Source organism: Carassius carassius, chromosome 22 (genome assembly GCF_963082965.1).
Source record: "Carassius carassius chromosome 22, fCarCar2.1, whole genome shotgun sequence".
NCBI classification, from domain to species: Eukaryota; Metazoa; Chordata; class Actinopteri; order Cypriniformes; family Cyprinidae; genus Carassius; species Carassius carassius.
In genome coordinates this window covers 6,753,321-6,773,917 of record NC_081776.1, presented here as the reverse complement: position 1 = coordinate 6,773,917, position 20,597 = coordinate 6,753,321, and the positions used below count along the sequence as shown (strand labels likewise).

The 20,597-nt window shown below is 44.5% G+C and overlaps 2 protein-coding genes across 2 annotated transcripts in view; both read left to right on the top strand.

Moving 5' to 3' along the window:
* The window catches only part of LOC132098559 (deleted in malignant brain tumors 1 protein-like), a 66,840-nt gene extending 52,438 nt beyond the window's left edge, over window positions 1-14,402 (top strand). The window contains exon 11 of the mRNA XM_059504632.1: window positions 14,056-14,402. Coding sequence (XP_059360615.1) covers window positions 14,056-14,402 — 347 coding nt within the window. The remainder of the gene's footprint in view (window positions 1-14,055) is intronic.
* si:ch211-161n3.3 (deleted in malignant brain tumors 1 protein) lies at window positions 1,189-13,224 on the top strand. The gene is made up of 8 exons (XM_059505034.1): window positions 1,189-1,489; window positions 1,642-1,710; window positions 3,205-3,333; window positions 3,902-4,201; window positions 4,340-4,654; window positions 5,041-5,337; window positions 5,694-6,008; window positions 12,708-13,224. The coding sequence occupies exons 1-8, from the start codon at window positions 1,252-1,254 to the stop codon at window positions 13,088-13,090; spliced, it is 2,046 nt and encodes a 681-aa protein (XP_059361017.1). The 5' UTR covers window positions 1,189-1,251; the 3' UTR covers window positions 13,091-13,224.
* Window positions 14,403-20,597: the final 6,195 nt, after the last annotated feature.

The following is a 20,597-nucleotide window of genomic DNA, read 5'->3' as shown; positions in this document are numbered from 1 at the left end:
GGCAGCTGTGAGTCTCTCTCTCTCTTTAGGGGGCTGACAGGAGCTAGTTTCTTCAGTGTGTTTGAGGGAGCAGAGGAGAAACTTGTGCTGTGTTTTGCGCTGATGAAAATAATATGAGCAGAAAATGATGGAGAGCTGTCTGATGCTAATATTTCTGTGCTATATTATAAAACTCATCACCTCTGGTAGGTTTATGCTTCAAGGAGATTAGGACGAAAATAATATCAAATCAAACATTTATATGTGATAGTATTATTCAACAGTTTTACTGCAATTCATTTATTAAAGCTGTTATTTTCTTCCCATTTTTTTTCAATCTTGTTTATTCCCCGTTTCTTTCTCTTGGTGTCTTATTCATCTGTTGCACTAACAGAGAGTGTGAATGTGAGGTTGGCTGGTGGTCACAGTCGCTGTGCTGGTCGAGTGGAGGTTCTTCATAGAGGTCAGTGGGGAACAGTGTGTGATTATGGCTGGGATTTGACTGATGCTGCAGTGGTGTGTAGAGAGCTGGACTGTGGAGAACCTGTAGATGCTCTGAGTGATGCTCAATTCGGATCAGGATCAGGAACAATCTGGATAAATTATGTTGAGTGTACTGGATCAGAGTCCACACTGAAGAAATGTGCATCAAAAGGATGGGGTAAATATGGCTGCCATCATAGTAAAAATGCTGGAGTCATCTGCTCAGGTGAGCTGTTACAAGTTATGAAATCACTGAAAATTGTTCACATTTTACGAACATAAACTAAACTAAACACACACAAAATCTATACTTTCTAAAAACAACAACTGAATGAATTATGCATTTATATAGCGCTTTATTGTGTATTGTTGTACACCCAAAGCGCTTTACAATCATCTAGGGGGGTCTCTCCTAAACCACCACCAGTGTGCAGCATCCACTTGGATGAAATGACGGCAGCCACAGGACAATGGCGCCAGTGCGCTCACCACACACCAGCTACAGGTGGAGAGGAAAGAAAGTCATAGAGCCAATCAAGTGGTTGGGGATTATTAGGGGGCTATGATTGACAAAGGTTAACAGGGCAATTTGGGTCAGGACACTGGGCTTACACCCCTACTATTTATGAGAAGTACCATGGGATTTTAATGACCAAGAGAGTTAGGACCTCGGTTTAACATCTCATCCGAAAGACTACTATTTACATGATGTGTGTTGTTTCAGAAGTCCGGCTGGTTGGAAGATCTCGCTGCTCTGGGAGGTTAGAGATCCTTCATAATCAGACGTGGATGTCAGTGTGTGACGCTGTCTTTGACCAGCAGGATGCAGAGGTTGTGTGTAGAGAGCTGGACTGTGGGGCTCCTGTACAGGTGCTGGGAGCAGCTGCTTTTGACAAAGGAGACGCTCAGATGTGGACACAAGAGATTCAGTGTAGAGGAGATGAGTCTCAGATTCACCTCTGTCCAAAATCACCATCACATCAAAAGAACTGTTCTCATGACAATGATGTTGGACTTATGTGTGCAGGTTGAAATGAATCTTTCAGTAATATTTTTTTTTACAAAAATTGTATGTGGTTTTCTTGTTTATGTCTCAGTTTCTGCAATATCTATTTTTTCCATCTGTCCTTTATTGTTTCTTTATTTCTCATTCTCTCTCTCTGTATGTTAAATATACAGACAGTGTGAATGTGAGGTTAGTTGGTGGTCACAGTCACTGTGCTGGTCGAGTGGAGGTTCTTCACAGAGGTCAGTGGGGAACAGTGTGTGATGATGACTGGGATTTGGCTGATGCTGCAGTGGTGTGTAGAGAGCTGGACTGTGGAGAACCTGTAGATGCTCTGGGTGATGCTCATTTTGGATCAGGATCAGGACCTATCTGGATGAGTTTTGTCGTGTGTTTGGGGTCAGAGTCCACACTGAAGAACTGTGGGTCAAGAGGATGGGGTAAACATATCTGTCATCATAGTGAAGATGCTGCAGTCATCTGCTCAGGTAAACTACTTTAAACCTGTCCATAGTGATGAATCACTTGCCTTAAACCTCTTATCAATAGTAAAAATATAATAATTTTTACATTTTTTGTTTTTACATTAATATATGGTGCTTAATGGATGACCAATAATCTTAATATTTATATGATTAAAAAATTTACCACTTTTTTTTTCATGTGATAAATAATGTCCAGTTCTAAAATAAACATTATACACAATGTATATTTAATATTTGTTAACACATAATGAGGTTAAGTGTAAATAATCATGAGTTTCCATTTATTAATCTTATTTTGTTAATTAATCTAATTTATAAAATGAAAAAGACTGAAACAGCATTTTCTTGTAAAATGTTCTGTAAAGCTCTTTTTGTTTACATCATTTTTTATTTTTTTATTTTACAATTTACATTTGTTTTTAAACATAGCAGTTTTTATACATTAACTTTAATACATCATGATGAAGAACTATGAGTTAAAAATGATTGGTACATTTAACATTAACCTAGATCAATGAATGATTTCAAATAATGGTGTACTGTCGATTGTGTTCATGATACTGAATGCATTAATTGATGTTAACAAATTAACCCTTAATATAAAGTGTTACCAATGTTTCTTTTTCTTTAATTATTCAGAAATCCGGCTGGCTGGAGGTTCTCGCTGCTCTGGGAGGTTAGAGATCGTTCATAATCAGACGTGGATGTCAGTGTGTGACGCTGCCTTTGACCAGCAGGATGCAGAGGTTGTGTGTAGAGAGCTGGACTGTGGGGCTCCTGTAAAGGTGCTGGGAGCAGCTGCTTTTGACAAAGGAGACACTCAGATGTGGACACAAGAGATTCAGTGCAGAGGAAATGAATCACAGATACACGTCTGTCCAACATCACCATCACATGAAAACAACTGTTCACATGACAATGATGTTGGACTGGTGTGTACAGGTTGGAATGCATTTTCTTTGAGTAAAATAATTTTTTTTTTTTTCATTTGTGCGTGTGTTACTGCTCAATCCTAATATTTGTTTCCCTCTGTCCTCTATTTCCTATACATCTGCCATTATTTAGACAGTGTGAATGTGAGGCTGGTTGGTGGTCACAGTCGCTGTGCTGGTAGAGTGGAGGTGTTTCACAGAGGTCAGTGGGGAGCAGTGTGTGATGATAGCTGGGATATGGCTGATGCTGCAGTGGTGTGTAGAGAGCTGAACTGTGGAGAACCTGTAGATGCTCTGGGTGATGCTCATTTTGGACTAGGATCAGGACCGATCTGGATGAGTACTGTCATGTGTACTGGATCAGAGTCCACATTGAAGATGTGTGGGTCAAGAGGTTGGGGTAAACATAACTGTTATCATAGTGAAGATGCTGGAGTCATCTGCTCAGGTAAACTACTTCAAACCTATCCTCAGTGATGAAGCACCTGCCTTAAATCATCCTCTCATTAAAATTTGTATTTATTTGAACTTTTTATCCAAATTTAGAACTTGTTTTTCTTTTAAAATGAATGAAAATTGCTTAATGGTTGACCAGCGAAGACTACAATTATGTTGTTAAAAAATGTATTAAAATTTGCCAGTGTTTTTCATGACAAAAATAATGTCCAGGTCTAAAATAAGCATCAGACATCCATAGTTTCATGTCTGAAAACATGTTACAATGGAGTTAAATTGAATATGTTTCATGAGCTAACAAGGAATAATACTTTTACAACATTTATTAATCTAGGTAAATGTTATATACAATTTTAACATAGGATTTTGTATAAATTAACATATTTTTTTATAACGAATATTCCTGAATTTAAATGAACAATAATATACTGATAAATTAAACTTTATTTTTTAATATTTTTGTTCATTATCACATTGGGTAACAAATTAATTACCTGATGTTAATAATTTGAACCTTATTATGAAATGTTACCAATGTTTCTTTTTCTTTCATTATTCAGGTGTCAGGTTGGTTGGAGGTTCTCGCTGCTCTGGGAGGTTAGAGATCCTTCATAATCAGACGTGGATGTCAGTGTGTGACGCTGTCTTTGACCAGCAGGATGCAGAGGTTGTGTGTAGAGAGCTGGACTGTGGGGCTCCTGTACAGGTGCTGAGAACAGCTGCTTTTGACAAAGGAGTCACTCAGATGTGGACACAAGAGATTCAGTGCAGAGGAAATGAGTCTCAGACTCACCTCTGTCCAAAATCACCATCACATGACAACTGTTCGCATGACAATGATTTTGGACTGATGTGTGCAGGTTAGAATTACTATCCCTTTAAATCATCTTTAAAATGTAGTATTTTTTCATCATCATTTTGTGTCTTTTTGCATCTCAAATTTTCTTTCTCTCTGTCTTTCAAAATGTTTTATTTCATTCTCTTTGTGCATTATTTAGACAGTGTGAATGTGAGGTTGGTTGGTGGTCACAGTCGTTGTGCTGGTAGAGTGGAGGTTCTTCATAGAGGTCAGTGGGGAACAGTGTGTGATGATGGCTGGGATTTGTCTGATGCTGCAGTGGTGTGTAGAGAGCTGGACTGTGGAGAACCTCTAGATGCTCTGGGTGCTGCTCGTTTTGGATCAGGATCAGGACCAATCTGGATGACTACAGTATTATGTACTGGATCAGAATCTACACTGAAAAACTGTGGATCATCAGGATGGGGTAAAAGCAGATGTTATCATGGCAAAGATGCAGGTGTCATTTGTTCAGGTGAATGAGAGTGATCTTCAATACTTTTTGGAGCAAATTCACTAAACAGTCGTGCCACTCTTGCGCATGTTGTCAACTCTGTCTTATGTACTAACCATCCACAAACTAATTTAAACGGGGACATTGTGTCCAAATCGCACTTTGTTTTGAGTAAATAAACTAGGTGATTGTCGTTTATATGAAAGTTTTTCTCATTGTATTTTGGTAATTTAATGTCATGAAGTTTTTAACACTGACTTGCTGTATTTTTATGTCTATATCATAATAATAGTGACAAATGGTCTTCTGTGTTGAGTAAATATTACTAAAACACTAACCTACTGAAGTATCTGTGTATGCATTTTGAAGGAAATGTTACCAATGATTATTTTTCTTTCATTGTTCAGGAGTCAGACTTGTTGGAGGTTCTCACTGCTCTGGGAGGTTAGAGATCCTTCATAATCAGACGTGGATGTCAGTGTGTGACACTGCCTTTGACCAGCAGGATGCAGAGGTTGTGTGTAGAGAGCTGGACTGTGGGGCTCCTGTACAGGTGCTGGGAGCAGCTGATTTTGACAAAGGAGACGCTCAGATGTGGACACAAGAGATTCAGTGCAGAGGAAATGAATCATTCATTCGATTGTGTCCAACTTCACATGACATACAGTGCTCTCAAGAAAACAACGTGGGACTTAAATGTTCTGGTAAAATGGCAATGTTTAACCTTTAAAACAATTATTACTGAAATTACAATTCAGGTTGGTATTGTTTTACAATAGAAATAGAAATAGTTGAGTTAAAATAGGTTGGAAATAAATGTTTAGTATTCCAGGAGATATGTTAAGTTTAAATAAAAGGAGCCTTAATTTCAGAAAGAGTATGTTCGCAATTGTCAAACACTGTAATACAACAACAATAAATAATTTGTTTTCTTATTTGTCCAGTTCAAAATATGTATGAATATTTGTGTAACTTCTGTTCTGCTACTGTGGTTAAATCCTCCACCATCTATGTCTCTCTCTCTCTCTCTTTTTGGTTAAATTCTCTTTTTCATGTACAGATTTCAACACTGTTAGGTTGGTTGGAGGTAACAGTCCCTGCAGTGGTAGAGTGGAGGTGCATCATGATGGTCAGTGGGGAACAGTGTGTGGTGATGACTGGGATAAGACTGATGCTGAAGTGGTGTGTAGAGAGATGGGATGCGGAGAGGCTTTAAATGTAGTAAATGGGGCTTACTTTGGACAAGGATCAGGACCAATCTGGATGGATGATGTGGCCTGTAGTGGATCGGAGTCAACTCTGAAAGATTGTAGATCAAGAGGATGGGGTGTTCATAACTGTGGTCATCCTGAAGATGCTGGAGTCCTTTGCTCAGGTGAGCTGCTCCATACATCAGCCTGTTAATGCATCAATGATCAGGCTTTCATTAATAAACATAATTTATACAATGTAAACTAACTGACTGGTTTCAGAGCATTTCATGAACAATTCATTGATAATTAATATATTTTTAGTAGGGGTGTAACAGTACGCATATTGTGTATCGTACGGTTCATGGGCAAATTCCAAATGGAAGTGATCAAACTAGTCTCCACTCCAAGGTGATAGGGATGGAGTGAGCAGGGCAATGTGTGCCATTATGTAGTTTTTTGGAATCCACTTGGCAGAGAGAGCGACAATTACCTTGTTATCTTCAGCTGGCATGTTCCCCTGACAATACAGCATGCTTGCCAGGTTTTCACAACAAACCACACCCAATAGCTACTACACTAGCCCAATGCATGTCGAGGGGGTCCCGATAAAAATTGCATTCCAGGGGTTAAAATACACATTTTTTTTGGCGGGTTCCCCATTAGAGGGGCTAAATATTACGTTATTGCAAAACAGCACTTCGCTGATGTACACCAGCATAAAAAAATATACATTTTATATTTTAAAATGTTTTATACACATTAGTTTTAATATATAAGCATATTTTTTTTAAAAATTTGAACATATTTTTGTTCAAATTTTTCAACATATAAAATGTATGTTTATTTGCAACAGTTATGCTTACAACAATAAAAATACATTTATGACATTAAAACAGCAACATCTGCTGATAGACACCATGGCTGCATACGAAAACTGAAAAGTGCTGCATTCAGAGGATGCATTCCAAGGAAGGAAGGCACCAAGACACGTCCAAATTCAATGTTAGCTTCAGTTCTCTTACGAGAGTTCTCTCGTACTGCATCTTAGCTAAGACGCTACGGGAAAAGTCTCTTTTCACGAAATACTAAAGCAAAAAATTAGCCTTAATTTAGAATTTTTGTAAAGCGCATTTGCAGCAGTACACAGCCATAGGTGAGACGGCTATATCCTTTATATATCCTTGTGTGTGTTCGCCCTGCGACGCACACTCATAAAAGAGCTGCGTCTTTTTAAAGATGCCTTCGTGCGGCTCGTGCAGAGCCCCGCTCAGCGAAGGAGATCGTCACGTCATCTGTGTCTCCTGCCTGGGTGAGGACCATGCAGCACTCGCGCTCGCTGATGGCGGCTGCCCTCACTGCGAGCTAATGCCGATGGTGACTCTGAGGACTCGCCGGGCGTTCTTCTCTAAGCCTGCATCCTCCGCTGCGCCGCAGCGCCGTAAAAAGCGCTGCTCTCAGCGTTTACTGGAACCGCCTCCAGCTCTACCGAGCTCGCCGGTTCCCTCCGCTTCACCGGCCTCCCCTGCATCGCTTCCGATGGTCAGCGCCCGCTGTCTGCCGCCGCGTCCTCCGAGGAAGTGGATCTCAGGGCCGCGTTGGAGGAAGAGGACACGTGCTCTCTGCTAGCTTCGGGCAGTGAGGGTTGGGCGAGCTCCGTGGATCTCGCGCCTTCTGCTCAGAGGCCCAGCAGACGAGCTGATATCAATAAGGAGCTGATGCGAGTGCTCATGCTGGCCGCGGCGAGCCTCGGCCTCGAGTCGTCTGCACCAGCGCCCCCTTCTCGTTCCCGGCTGGATGGTAGCTTTCTCCCAGATGAGCGTCTTTCTCCCAGCTCAAAGCACGCCCCTTTTCTTCCTGAGCTTCACGAAGAAGTGGCGAAAGCTTGGAACGCTCCATTCTCGGCGAGAGTTCGTTCATCTGTTTCACCAGCATTCTCCACACTGGACGATGCTAAAAACAGAGGCTACCTGTCACTTCCGCAGGTGGAACAGGCTATAGCAGCGCACCTTTGCCCGCCCTCTGCTGGACGGCGGACTAAGGCGGCGTTGCCATCGAAAGCCTGCCGCATGACGTCATCGCTGCTCGCACGGATCTTCTCTGCTGCTGGGCAGGCTGCGTCTGCGCTACACACCATGGCCACGCTGCAGATTTTCCAGGGCGATCTCCTCCGCAAGCTGGATGAGATGGGACCTGAATCGATCTGTCTCGCGGATCTGAGGAGTGCTTCGAATCTCTCCCTCCGCGCTACTAAGTCCGCTGCACAGGCCATGGGACAGGTTATGGCTTCCACTACGGTGGCTGAGAGGCATTTGTGGCTGACGCTTTCCGACATCGCGGAGTCTGAGCGCGCTGCGTTCCTCGACGCGCCGCTGACTCCTGCTGGCCTCTTTGGATCGTCTGTCAACGAGTTTGTGGAGAGATTCGTCGAGGACCAGAAAGCGTCACAGGCGTTCAAGTACTTCCTGCCAAAGCGCTCCTGCCAAAGCGCTCATGCCAAAGCGCTCTAGCGAGCCACGTTAGACCGGCCCCACAAAACTCTCAGTCTTGCCCACCGCCTCCAGCTGCGTCATCGCGACAGCATCAGCAGCGCAGCTCGGGACCCCGTTCTCGCTCTTCCAGCCATCGCCCAGCGCCGTGGGAGCCACGGCAGAGGATTACGGTGAAGCCGGAAGCCCCGAAGGCATCCTAGCACTGCTAGGAAAGCGCCGGTGTACGAGTTCCGCTGCGGCCGAGCTCTCACCCAAGCGCGCCGCTGTTGCAGTTCCAAGAATTGTGACTGTCTCAGCGTCTTCGGCAACGCGCAAGCCTGCACGAGTGCCCGCTTGCCTGCACACAAAAGCCACTATAAATGTAGTGACGATGCCCACTCCTCAGTGCCCATCTCCACATGTAAGCACAGCCCTGCACACAGGGCTCGCGCCTATAAGATCGACTCAGATCGGTCACGTGCACCACATAGTAAACGTGCCCACTCCTCAGTGCCCACAAACACTATGTCACACACGGCGCGTGGTTTCTGTAAAAACGAAACCCGTGCACGTACGCTCTGCCCAGGCAGACAGCGAGTCGAAAGCAGTAAATGTGCACACTTACAGCCCACAGTTACTCGCAGACATCACGAGTCCCATGGGACCCGCTCAGCCCTCCCTCAATCGGTTAAGCGCTGGGACGGGGTCGAGGAGGAGCGATCTTCGAGGGCAAGGCATACCAGTTTACAGTCCTGCCGTTCGGCTTGTCCGTAGCTCCTCGTACGTTTACGAGGTGCATGGACGCAGCGCTCGCTCCTCTCAGACTCAGAGGCATGCGAGTGCTGAACTATTTGGACGACTGGCTGATTCTGGCTCAATCACGAGCGGAGCACACGGCCGTTTTACTCGATCCCCTCGAGAGACTCGGTCTCAGTGTCAACTGGGCGAAGAGTTCGCTGAACCCCAGTCAGACGATACTGTTTTTGGGTTTAGCTCTGGACTCACGTTCCATGACGGCGCGGCTGTCACCACAGCGCATTGAGCATGCAGCACGCGGCGAGTTCTCTCCGCTGCGGCGCGACTGTTTCGCTCAGAGAATGTCAGAGGATGCTGGGTCTCATGGCCTTGACATCTCCGGTTCTGCAGCTGGGCCTGCTCCGCATGCGCCCCCTGCAGTTCTGGCTGAAAGCGCGGGTACCTGGTCGACTGCGTCTCAAGGTCAATCAGGGCTGCGTTACAGCCCTGAAACCCTGGACAGCAAACGACTGGTACCAATCAGGTGTAAACCTGGGGACTTCCTTGAAAGTGAAGATGGTGTCGACGGACGCCTCCACTTCGGGATGGGGAGCGCTGCTCGAGGGCAGACCGTCCTTTGGCCTGTGGTCAGAACGGGAAAAGCTCCAACATATCAACTGTCTGGAAATGCTGGCAGTGGAGAACGCGCTGACGCGCTTTTGTCCCCGAATCAAGGGGCCGCCACGTCTTAGTCCGTTCGGACAACATGTCTGTGGTGTCCTACATAAATCACCAGGGCGGTCTCTGGTCCCGAAACCTGTACAGGCTGACGGAACGCCTCCTGGTTTGGGCTCAGCGCAACTTGCGCTCGCTGAGGGCAGTTCATGTGCCTGGGCTACAGAATCTGGGTCCAGACAGGCTGTCCAGAAACCACATTCCCACGGGCGAGTGGTCTCTACACCCGCAAACAGTCCGGCTGTTGTGGGAGAGATTTGGCAGGGCGGAGGTGGACCTCTTCGCGTCCCACAAAAACGCTCACTGCCCCGCGTTCTTTTCCAAGAACGAAAGTGCGCTGTCACGGAGATGCCAGCTTTATGCTTTCCCTCCCGTCTCCCTCCTTCCACAGGTGATAGAACGGGTGAGAGAAACGAGATGTTCAATACTGCTTGTAGCACCTTTTTGGAAGAACCAACCATGGTTCCCAGATTTGATGCGGTTAGCAGACATCGCCCCGTGGCCAGTGCCGTTGAGGAGGGACCTCCTCTCACAGGCCAGGGGCTTGATTTGGCACCCTCAACCGGAGTTGTGGTCCCTCCATGTGTGGGCGCTCAACGGTTACCCGCTGATCTCTCAGTGGGAGTGCTAAATACCATCACTCAAGCTAGAGCTCCGTCGACACGACGGCTGTATGCCTCGAAGTGTTCGGTGTTCTCCAGCTGGTGTACAGCTCGGGGATGTTCACCCCTTAGTTGTGAGGTGACGGAGGTTCTCTCCTTCCTACAGGAGCTGTTGGATAAGGGCAGGGCCCCATCCACGCTCAAAGTTTATGTGGCGGCCATCGCAGCGTTTTCTGAAACAGCGTTTGGTCAGTCAATAGGAAGGAACGATTTGGTTATCCGCTTCCTTAGAGGAGCTAGGAGGCTGAATCCTCCCAGACCTCCATCAGTCCCTATATGGGACCTCGCGATTGTTTTTGGAGGCCATGAAGGGTCCCCCTTTTTAGCCTCCAGCATCTGTCGATCAAGACGGTATTCTTGTTGGCTCTCGCTTCAGTGAAGCGTGTGGGTGACCTGCACGCGCTCTCGGTGAGCCAGTCATGCTTGGAGTTTGGGCCTAATGACTCAAGGGTCATACTCAAACCTAGGCACGGTTACGTGCCAAAGTCCCTCAACACGCCGTTTCGGGCTCAGGTTATTGCCCTGTCTGCCCTGTCGGTGTCAGGAGAGGATGGAGACTCAAGTCTTCTTTGCCCTGTTAGGGTTTTAAGAGCTTATGTGTCTTGCTCCACTGTCTTTCGACAGACTGAGCAGCTGTTTGTCTCGTTCAGTGGACGTTCCAAGGGAATGGCTGTTTCGAGACAGACTCTATCCAGATGGATAGTTGACGCCATAGCGTTAGCTTACACTTCCAGGGGCCTTCAGTGCCCACTGGGCGTCAGAGCACACTCCATGAGGGGCGTCGCCTCATCATGGGCGTGGTCTACTGGGATCTCCTTGCAGGATATATGTATGGCGGCAGGTTGGGCCTCGCCGTCTACATTTATCAGGTTCTATAACCTGGAGGTTCCCGCCTTGCAAGCAAGGCTGCTGTCGGTATAGCCGAATCAGGGCCCTGATGGGAATTCTGAGTTTGTGAGCGTTATGCGCTGCCGACTGTTATATGGGCAGTATTGTGTAAGACCCGCATTGCCACATTGGTCAGGCCTTGCCTCGACTCTGTGATGATTGTATTGCCGCATCTACGGGTGCTGCTAGATATGGGACGGAGGGCTTCCCCTCTCTCCTGTCCTGGGCTCTCTGTGAGTCCCTCGGGTGACTGTGCACTGTAAATCCTGGGTGTTGCTTCAGGTTTATTGGTGTGTGATCCCTGCGCGCACGGCGTTTTACATGGGGTTCCCGTAGCGTCTTAGCTAAGACGCAGTACGAGAGAACTCTTGTAAGAGAACATACTCGGTTACTAACGTAACCTCGGTTCTCTCTAGAAGAGGGAACGAGTACTGCGTTCTCTGCCGTGTGTACGATTCACTCTGGTTCGCTTCAGCGATTAAATAAATCAGGTGAGTCAGCCTTTTCGAGCTCCTTTTATAGGGTTGGGCCACACCCGTTTCGGCGGGAAGTGGCGTGATGGGCGCGAGGCGTCCTTTTTGGTCTGATATTGCATCAGCCTGCCCTCGATAGGCTGTGCACTTGCTGCAGAGCAGCCAATGAGCGAGCGAGCCATCTCGCCTATGGCTTTGTACTGCTGCAAATGCGCTTTACAAAAATTCTAAATTAAGGATCATTTTTTGCTTCAGAATTTGTGAAAAGAGACTTTTCCCGTAGCGTCTTAGCTAAGACGCAGTACTTGTTCCCTCTTCTAGAGAGAACCGAGGTTACGTTAGTAACCGAGTACATTCCTGTCTCCTGAGATGCCTTCATCTGGCCGATTTTTGAAGGCAGCATAGATGTATCCTTAGCTTCCTTTGATATCCCATAATCTTGTGCGTTCCATTCTGTGACAGTTAAGCCGAAAAATAAAGATGGCGTCTGAAAGTTGCCTTAGAAGCCTGTCCGAAATCAGTTTCATGAGGTGCCTTTGTGCAAAAACACCGCCTGCAAAGCCATTGCCTCATACGGCAGCGAGGCAGCAAATCAGCTGCCTAAGTTTTCAGATGCAGCCCATGTTGCATCGTCACGGGAACATGCTAGCTGAAGATAACAAGGTAATTGTCGCTCTCTCTGCCAAGTGGATTGCAAAACTACCACATAATGGCACACACTTGACCTGCTCACTCCAAACTAGTCTCCACTCCAAGGTGATAAGGATGATCACTTCCATTTGGAATTTGCCCTGTTACAGTACTGTTACTGTTACTGTTACGTACTGTTACAGTCCTAATTTTTAGTAATTAAAGTACTTGCTATTGATTTATTTCTGTATCATAATCATAGTGAAAGATGGTATTGTGTGTTTAATCAGAAACTATAAACTATGGACGATTTACAAGACTTGCTGATGGGCCTTACCTGTGCTCTGGGAGGCTAGAGATCCTTCATGATCAGAAGTGGATGTCAGTGTGTGCCGCTGTCTTTGACCAGCAGGATGCAGAAGTTGTGTGTAGAGAGCTGGACTGTGGGGCTCCTGTACAGGTGCTGGGAGCAGCTGCTTTTGACAAAGGAGACACTCAGATGTGGACACAAGAGATTCAGTGCAAAGGAAATGAAAAACTAATTCGGCGCTGCCCATCGTCAACATCAAATAATATAAACTGCGCCTGTGACAATCATGTGGAACTGATGTGTTCTGGTATAATTTTTAAACAAATCGTATTATTTAATATACTAAAATTGTACACGGCTTGACTTTAACAATGTGGGTGGATATCAGTAGTGATGTGTAACACAGTCATTAGCATCTTCGGTTGATTTCTGCGGGTCCTGAAGAACTCTAAAATTAGTTGTATTAAATATAAAATTTCTAAAATGCTACATGAAAAGCCTGTTAGAATTTCAAGAGGTCTTAAATTTGGGGATGGAAAGACAAGAATCATGATAGGCTATGAATTTATGTGATGATTAATCTTCAAAAGACTATGTTTGTATTGAATAATGAGCACTGTATGATTCAAAAGTCAAAACACAGCACAAGTGTTTTGTCTTATGTATCCAGGCCCAGCTGGATTTTTTTTTTAAAGCCGTAGCAAGCACATCCACTTTGCAACCTTTAAGGTTAACAAACTTGCGGAATTACACATGGCTTGATAGTAAGGACCGCCCAATGCCCAATTTTTAATCTGAATTGTAAATTATATTATTTTATGGTGAAATATGTTACTATATGCATTGTCCTACCCCACACATAGGGTATTCATTTTATTTTTGCAGCTCTACAAAAAAAAAAAAAAGGCTTAACTTTAAAAATCCTTCAGATACCCTGTAAATATATGGAAACAGAAAAGAAAAGACAGTTGAACAAAAAAGTGGAAATCAGGTTGAGAATTGCTGGTATATGATCCACCACAGAGAATCATGTACTAAATCATGACATTTGCATTCAAAGAAGTTGTAAATCTAGCTACGGTGTTTTAGCATACCATAGTCAACTTTAATCATATAAAATGTCATTTCCTAACAGCGAAATTGTGGTCAGTGAAAATGCTGAGTGGCTAGTAACTTTGGAAAACCACTAGCCACAGTCGAAGGTGAACAAAAATGCTGATGTCAAGCCCTGCTTAGATTGTATTCAACAGAACCAACTAAAGAATTAATAATTATTCATACAATTATCTTTCCTGTTCTGTTTCATTAAGACCATGTTCTTTGTCTAGGTTACACTGATCTCAAGCTGGTAAACGGTCCTGACATCTGTTCTGGTCGAGTTGAACGTCAGTACTTCAGTAAATGGGGCACAGTGTGTGATGCATGCTGGGATATGAGAGCTGCCAGTGTTCTCTGTAGACAGCTGAATTGTGGGACTGCTGTGTCTGTTGTGGGATCAGACTGGTTTGGAGAAGGAAGTGGTGAAATCTGGGCTGATGTGTTTGATTGTGACGGGAATGAAACAAAACTCTCAGAATGTTCCATCTCTTCATGGAGTCGAGCTGAATGTTCTCATAGACGAGATGTTGGAGTCATCTGCTCTAGTGAGAGGACTTTATTGAAAAATGTGTTATAAATGATCATGCTATAATATAATATAATATAATATATATAATATAATATAATATAATATAATATAATATAATATAATATAATATAATATAATATAATATAATATAATATAATATAATATAATAAAGGGATAATCAATGGTTTGGTGTGCAAATCCTGTTATGCATGGCAAACCATTGATTATCCCACTTATCCCACTCCATTGTCATTTGCAGAGTTATAGACCAGTTAAAAATGTTATTGATCTTTGCAGTGCAATATTTAACTGAATGTGTAAAAATGATGGTTATTTTCGTCAGTTAGGCTATACAGCTCGCTAGTTCTTGCATTCTGCCGCTTCAAATCATATAAAGGGATGAAATAGTGCAGTTAGATCACATTTATTTGAATTAATCATAAGTTATTTGAATTAATGATCGTTTGATCGAGAGAGAAAGGGGATAATTGTGTGTGTGATTTACCTGCGTCTGTGCGTCTCTCTCTACAAACAATTTGTGAGTTTTGAAACAGAGATTTTACCTCCTTGTTGCTGAGGAATGTAATGCAGTGATCCAGTATCTAATGTCAATCTATTTTATAAATGAAAGTCGCGGGGCAGAGTTGACAAGTTTATTTTTGTCTACTCCTTAAAGTTTCTGTGTGCACAGCGGGTTTTCTGATCTCTCTCTCTCTCTCTCTCTCTCTCTGTGTGAGTGGTTTGTGTATGGGATGAAATTAGACTCAAAATGATTAATAGATGCATGCAAAATTATCAATGTACTGCATACATTTTAAACGTATCTTACTAACCAAAAACAAATGCCTTTCAATTTGAGTCTGTGGAATTCGAGATTAAATTATTGTGCAGCAATTTGTACAAATACAGACATGTTTGTGAATAAAAATGTTCTGTTCTGTACAGTTTGGGGGGAGCTGTTTTACAAGTTTCAGCATTAATCGTCTCTGGAGCGGAGGGCAACTTCATGGATTCCAGATTGGCAACAAATTTTGGGGATTTCGGCCGAACCTATTTCTGCCAGAACCCTTTTACCCATCTCACAAATATTACTCACGCCATATGGAATCATAATCAAGCAGCGGTTTTGGTGGCTGTCCGTGGCGCAGGATCCTCAACAGTTTGTGTCGGCCAGTCCAATTTGTGCTGTCGACAAGGGATCCAATCAACCCCCAGCAGGGCTACTCCAGACATTGTTGGTTCCTTCGCGGCCCTGGTCACACATAGCTGGACTTCATTACTGGCTTGCCTCTATTTAGTAGCAAGACGGTAGTTCTGACTGTGGTGGACAGGTTCTCAAAGGCGGTCCATTTTATTCCCCTCTCCAAATGGCCTTCAGCGAGGGAGACAGCGACCATTGTCTTAGATCACGTTTTCCATATTCATGGAAATGAATACTCATTTCTGAAAGGGGTCCCCAGTTTGTGTCTTGGTTTGACTGCAAGCCTATCCTCCAGATATCACCCGAAGACTAATGGTCATCTAATGGCGAGAGGAACAAGACGTCGGCGGACTGCCACCATACTAAGCCCCCACTTTACGTGTGTGGTTAGAGAGTCTGGTTATCTACTATGGACATTAACTTCAGACTGCCCTCATGTAAACTGGGAGCCAAATCCCCCCCCCCAAAAATGCTTACCAAGTTGTTTTTTGTTGTTGTTGTTTTTTTCTGTCATTCAACAGCACGTTGTCAGTTATTCCTTCCTTGTAGGCTATTATTATTATTATTAATATTATTATGCAAAGATGAAGTAGACGATGCCATCTCTGCACTGCAGTATGAGAGAAATGTACCTTTCATATAGGCCTACAACACTGCATACGCTGCATCCTTTTCATTATCAGAATAAAATACCGTTAACCAAACATATACAGTAGATACACTATAGAATATAGATACTTTAGTTAATCAAACCAGCCCGTAGTACAATACGTGCCAATACTGTTAACTGTATTTTATTCTGATGATGAAAATGGCATCGTCTACTTCATCTTTGCATAATAATAATAATAATAGCCTACAAGGAAGGAATAACTGTCAACGTGACAGAAAAAAAAAAAAACCATGGTAAGCTATTGTCACAAAGTTCTTGTTTGGCAAAATTAATATAAACTATTCTGTGTCTTAAGATGAGTTAAGCTAGAACAAGTTCAATAAAACTGTATTTGTACTTGTATTTCCACGGGCAGATGAGAATAGCCAAAACAAAGAAAACACTTTGGTTACCTAATGTATCCTCTGTTCCCTGAGATAAGGGAATGAACGTTATGTATGGAAAAACTCCTTTTTTGCTTTCTGCTGAAGCCTGATTTGTTTACGTGTGTGTTGCTGCACAAACCAATTTTGCTTTAGCCCGCCAAAAGGGGCGGGGCCGACCACTCTATAAGTCAGCCCATAGCGCCATTCATCAGATCATTCGACTGAAGCGACAATCATCGATTCATGCAGCTTGTAGTGTGACAAGTGACATAACGCTCATTCCCTTATCTCTGGCAATCGAGGTTACGTTAAGCAAAGCATTCCCTTTCAAACATTCACTCCCTTTATGTATGGGAACAATTCCAATCATGCCGCACTATGAGCAACAATTACATGCAGCTGTGCGGGCCCAGTGTTAAAGCATTAATAATGGTCCTAAGGGACTTAGGCATTATTTCGCCCCAAGCTTAACTGGGGGCATGAGAACCACTAACCATATGTTCTTTCTGTGCCCAGAGAAGAAGGCGATGAACCAATCTGTATAAGGCGTGAGACCTGTGGCTGTTTTGGTGATTGATATAAGACACCACTTACCGGTGGCTTTTGATTGCTGGAAGGAAGGAACACAGGGCTAAGGAGACATTTCCAGGCAGTTTATATGTAGCCATCGCTGCTGAGCTGTCCAGGATTCAAAAGCCGGATTGCCATCCAACAGCGTGCACGACCCGGAGTTAAATGCGTCTGTCATGATCACTTTCACATGGGCCACAGCTTTGATACAGCAGTGATCCACCCTGACCGGAAATCTCTTCAACCACCAAGTGTGGGGCAGGACTCTGGCCTTTAGCACAAATTGGAGGGGCCGCATGTGGATCAGGCCCAGCAGAGTTACAGAGGCGGCAGCGGCCATAAGGCCAAGCTGCCTCTGAAAAACCCTCAGGGGGCATGTCGTCTCTGAAGCCGTCAGTCGGCGAATTGTCAGGGACTTACCCGGCAAGATCCATAACAGGAGTCCATAACAGTTCTCAGAAAGACAGTTCGTCATCTGGGCAACAACTGGCTCTTGCATTGGTTGAGCAAATCGCCAAGGTAGTTTAATATGCAGATTCCAATCTGCCTGAGAGGGGACAGAGCCACGTCTATGCACTTCATAAAAGTATGTGGGGCCAGGGACAGTCCAAATGGAAGGACTGCATACTGATAGGCCAATGTAATGTAACATTCAAAAACCAATCCTCAGGGCAATTATGCCTGAGAATTTTATTGACCGTCATCATCTTGCGGCTGAAAAAGCCAAAATCACTGTTCGCTGGGGGCACTATTTCCACAGCGCCATATTGCAAGTAGTGCATCTTGCCGGAGAACAATAGCATCGTTGTCCAGGACAGAAGATTGCACAATACCTCTGAAGCGGGGCGGCCTTTGAGCGAACTGCAGTGAGTAGCCTCGTCAAATTGTTTCCAAAACCCATTTCGAGATTCCTGGAATGGCTGTCCAAGCCATATAACGGAAGGCGAGAGGTTTTATTTTTCATTTCCAAATCACTCCACCGGCCTCGCCTTGTTCTCACGGCTCTCGGCCCCCACCCCACTAGTCACAAACATATTCGGGCACCTGTATGATGTGACCCACTGCAAACAAAACTCTCTCAGAAGTGTTTGAAGAGGTGAGGAGTGAAGGCAAGCCGGGGGTATTCCGGCAAAAACGGGCCCCTTCTTTTCCTCTCTAGCACCTCAGGATGGCTTTGGCTGCTCAGGGTCCAGCACAAATCGTGGGCGGGGACCTTGACACTTAGGGCTTCGCCAGCCTGGAGTGCTGTTTCTGTCCGGCTCCGGCTTCGTGGATTAAGTAGGGCTCTTCTGGCATCCTGCAGGCACGGTGCCATTGCGTTTAGGGTGGAAGTGACGCAGCGCCTGTGCCGTCTTCTGAGCCTCTGAAAACCATTCATTGAACCCATGTACAACAGAGCCAAATAGCCCTTTCAGCGAGACTGGCGAGTCAAGGAAAGCCATTTTTCAGCATCCCTGAATTGGTGCTCCAACACCACCAGGCTGGCCATGGTCTTGCTGATTGCTTGCGCTGTGGAATTTGTAGCATGCAGAGCAAGATCTGTTGCTGTGTGCAGCTCTTTAAAGGCCTCTTGGTAGGGGGCTCGCTACATCTTGGTAAGCTCTGCATGGACGTCTGGCAAGAACGCGGCTGGGCACTGGCGAGAGGAATGCTGGTGGGTCTCTGGCAGGAACCATTCATACAGTAAGCCATGGGCCAGCTCATCTGACATTTCTGATGATTTCAAGGACACAGAGTCATTGGCAGTGACATCATTGATGACGATGTCCTCCTTGGATGCGTCGAATGAGACCAGTCCACTTGCAGCTGAAGATGGGCGCTGGTCCTCATTCATGAAGCACACCATTGTAAGAGGACGTGGGGAGGGCTGGAAACAAAAGACGGTGGGGGGGGGGTGGGGGGTTGACAGAACAAGGTGACCTGCGAGCGTAGACTGGAGCATAGCATGGGCTGAGGCAGGTGGCTCACTCGCTGTGGCCATCTTCATTGTGCAAGAGCCCCTTGCACGAACCACACTCACAGCGCAACATTTGGAACAACGCATGCTGAAAATTTGCTCTTTTGGAAATTGCTCTTTCTCGGATGCCGGATACCTGCAGTGAAGCTTGCGTTCACTTTTTCGGCTTCTTCCACAGTTTTTTCTTGCAGAAGTATGAACAGAGAGATGATCCTTGTCGCTGAAGGAGAATAATCTGATGAATGGCACTACGGATCGACTTATATAGCGGTCAGCCCTGTCCCTTTTGGCGGGCTAAATCGCCATTTGTTTGTGCAGCTACACAAACATGAACAAATCAGGCTTCAGCAGAAAGGAATTTTCCCATACATAATGGGAGTGAACGTTCGAAACGGAACACAATGTAACATTTATAAAACTGGCTTTTAGCAAAAGGAATGTTTTAGGAATGTTTTATCAAATATAATCGACTCAGAAGAGACGTGAATGAATGCACGTGTTTTGTCTGATCCCACAAATGCACATTTTAATTGCTACATGCACAAAATGTGATAAGTTAATAAAACTTTAACATTTGTTTTCCCAAATATGTCTCTATTTGAACAAAATTCTGCACATTAATGTAATCCTACGTTCATGAATAGCACTGGGCTTTGTTTATTGGTAGTTGTGTGTGTGGGACATGAAATGCTGTAAACTATGAAAATGAACTCCAAATGAAATTAAATCCAAATGAACCGAACAAGATTGACTCGAACTAGACGTCAATTAATGCACACGTGTCACGTGATCCACATACACACAGATTCCTTTTTGCATGAGCAATTTATGATACATTAATGCAGAACAGAACATTTTTATTAACAAACATGTCTGTATTTGTACAAATCACTGCACAATAATTTAATACCATATTCATCAGACTCAAACTGAATTTGTTTGTGGTATAAATTGTATGCAGTGCATGGATAATTTAGCGTGCATCTACTAATCATTTTGAATCTAATTTCATCCCATATGTGTGTGTGCGCGCGTTTAAGCAGCGCATTTATATAGAATGCAGATTAAACTGACTTGAAATTACTTGTGCATTAAACAGTTTTAGTGCATACCTGCCAGCCAATCAGAATCCAGTATTCAGACAGACCATAGATAATGTAATATAATGTAATATTCATTTTTAGGGGCAACTGTGGCCTAATGGTTAGACAGTTGGACTTATAACCCGAAGGTCACATATTCAAGTCTCGTTTCTGGCAGGAGTTGTAGGTGGGGGGGAGTGAATGAACAGCACTCTCTTCCACCCTCAATACCAATGAATGAAGTGCCCTTGAGCAAGGCACTAAACCCCCATTTGCTCCCCGGGTGCTAGATATAAAGCTGTCCACTGCCCTGGGTGTGTGTTCACAGTGTGTTCACTTCTCACTGCTGTGTGTGTGCACTTGGATGCGTTAAATGCTGAGCACAAATTCTGAGT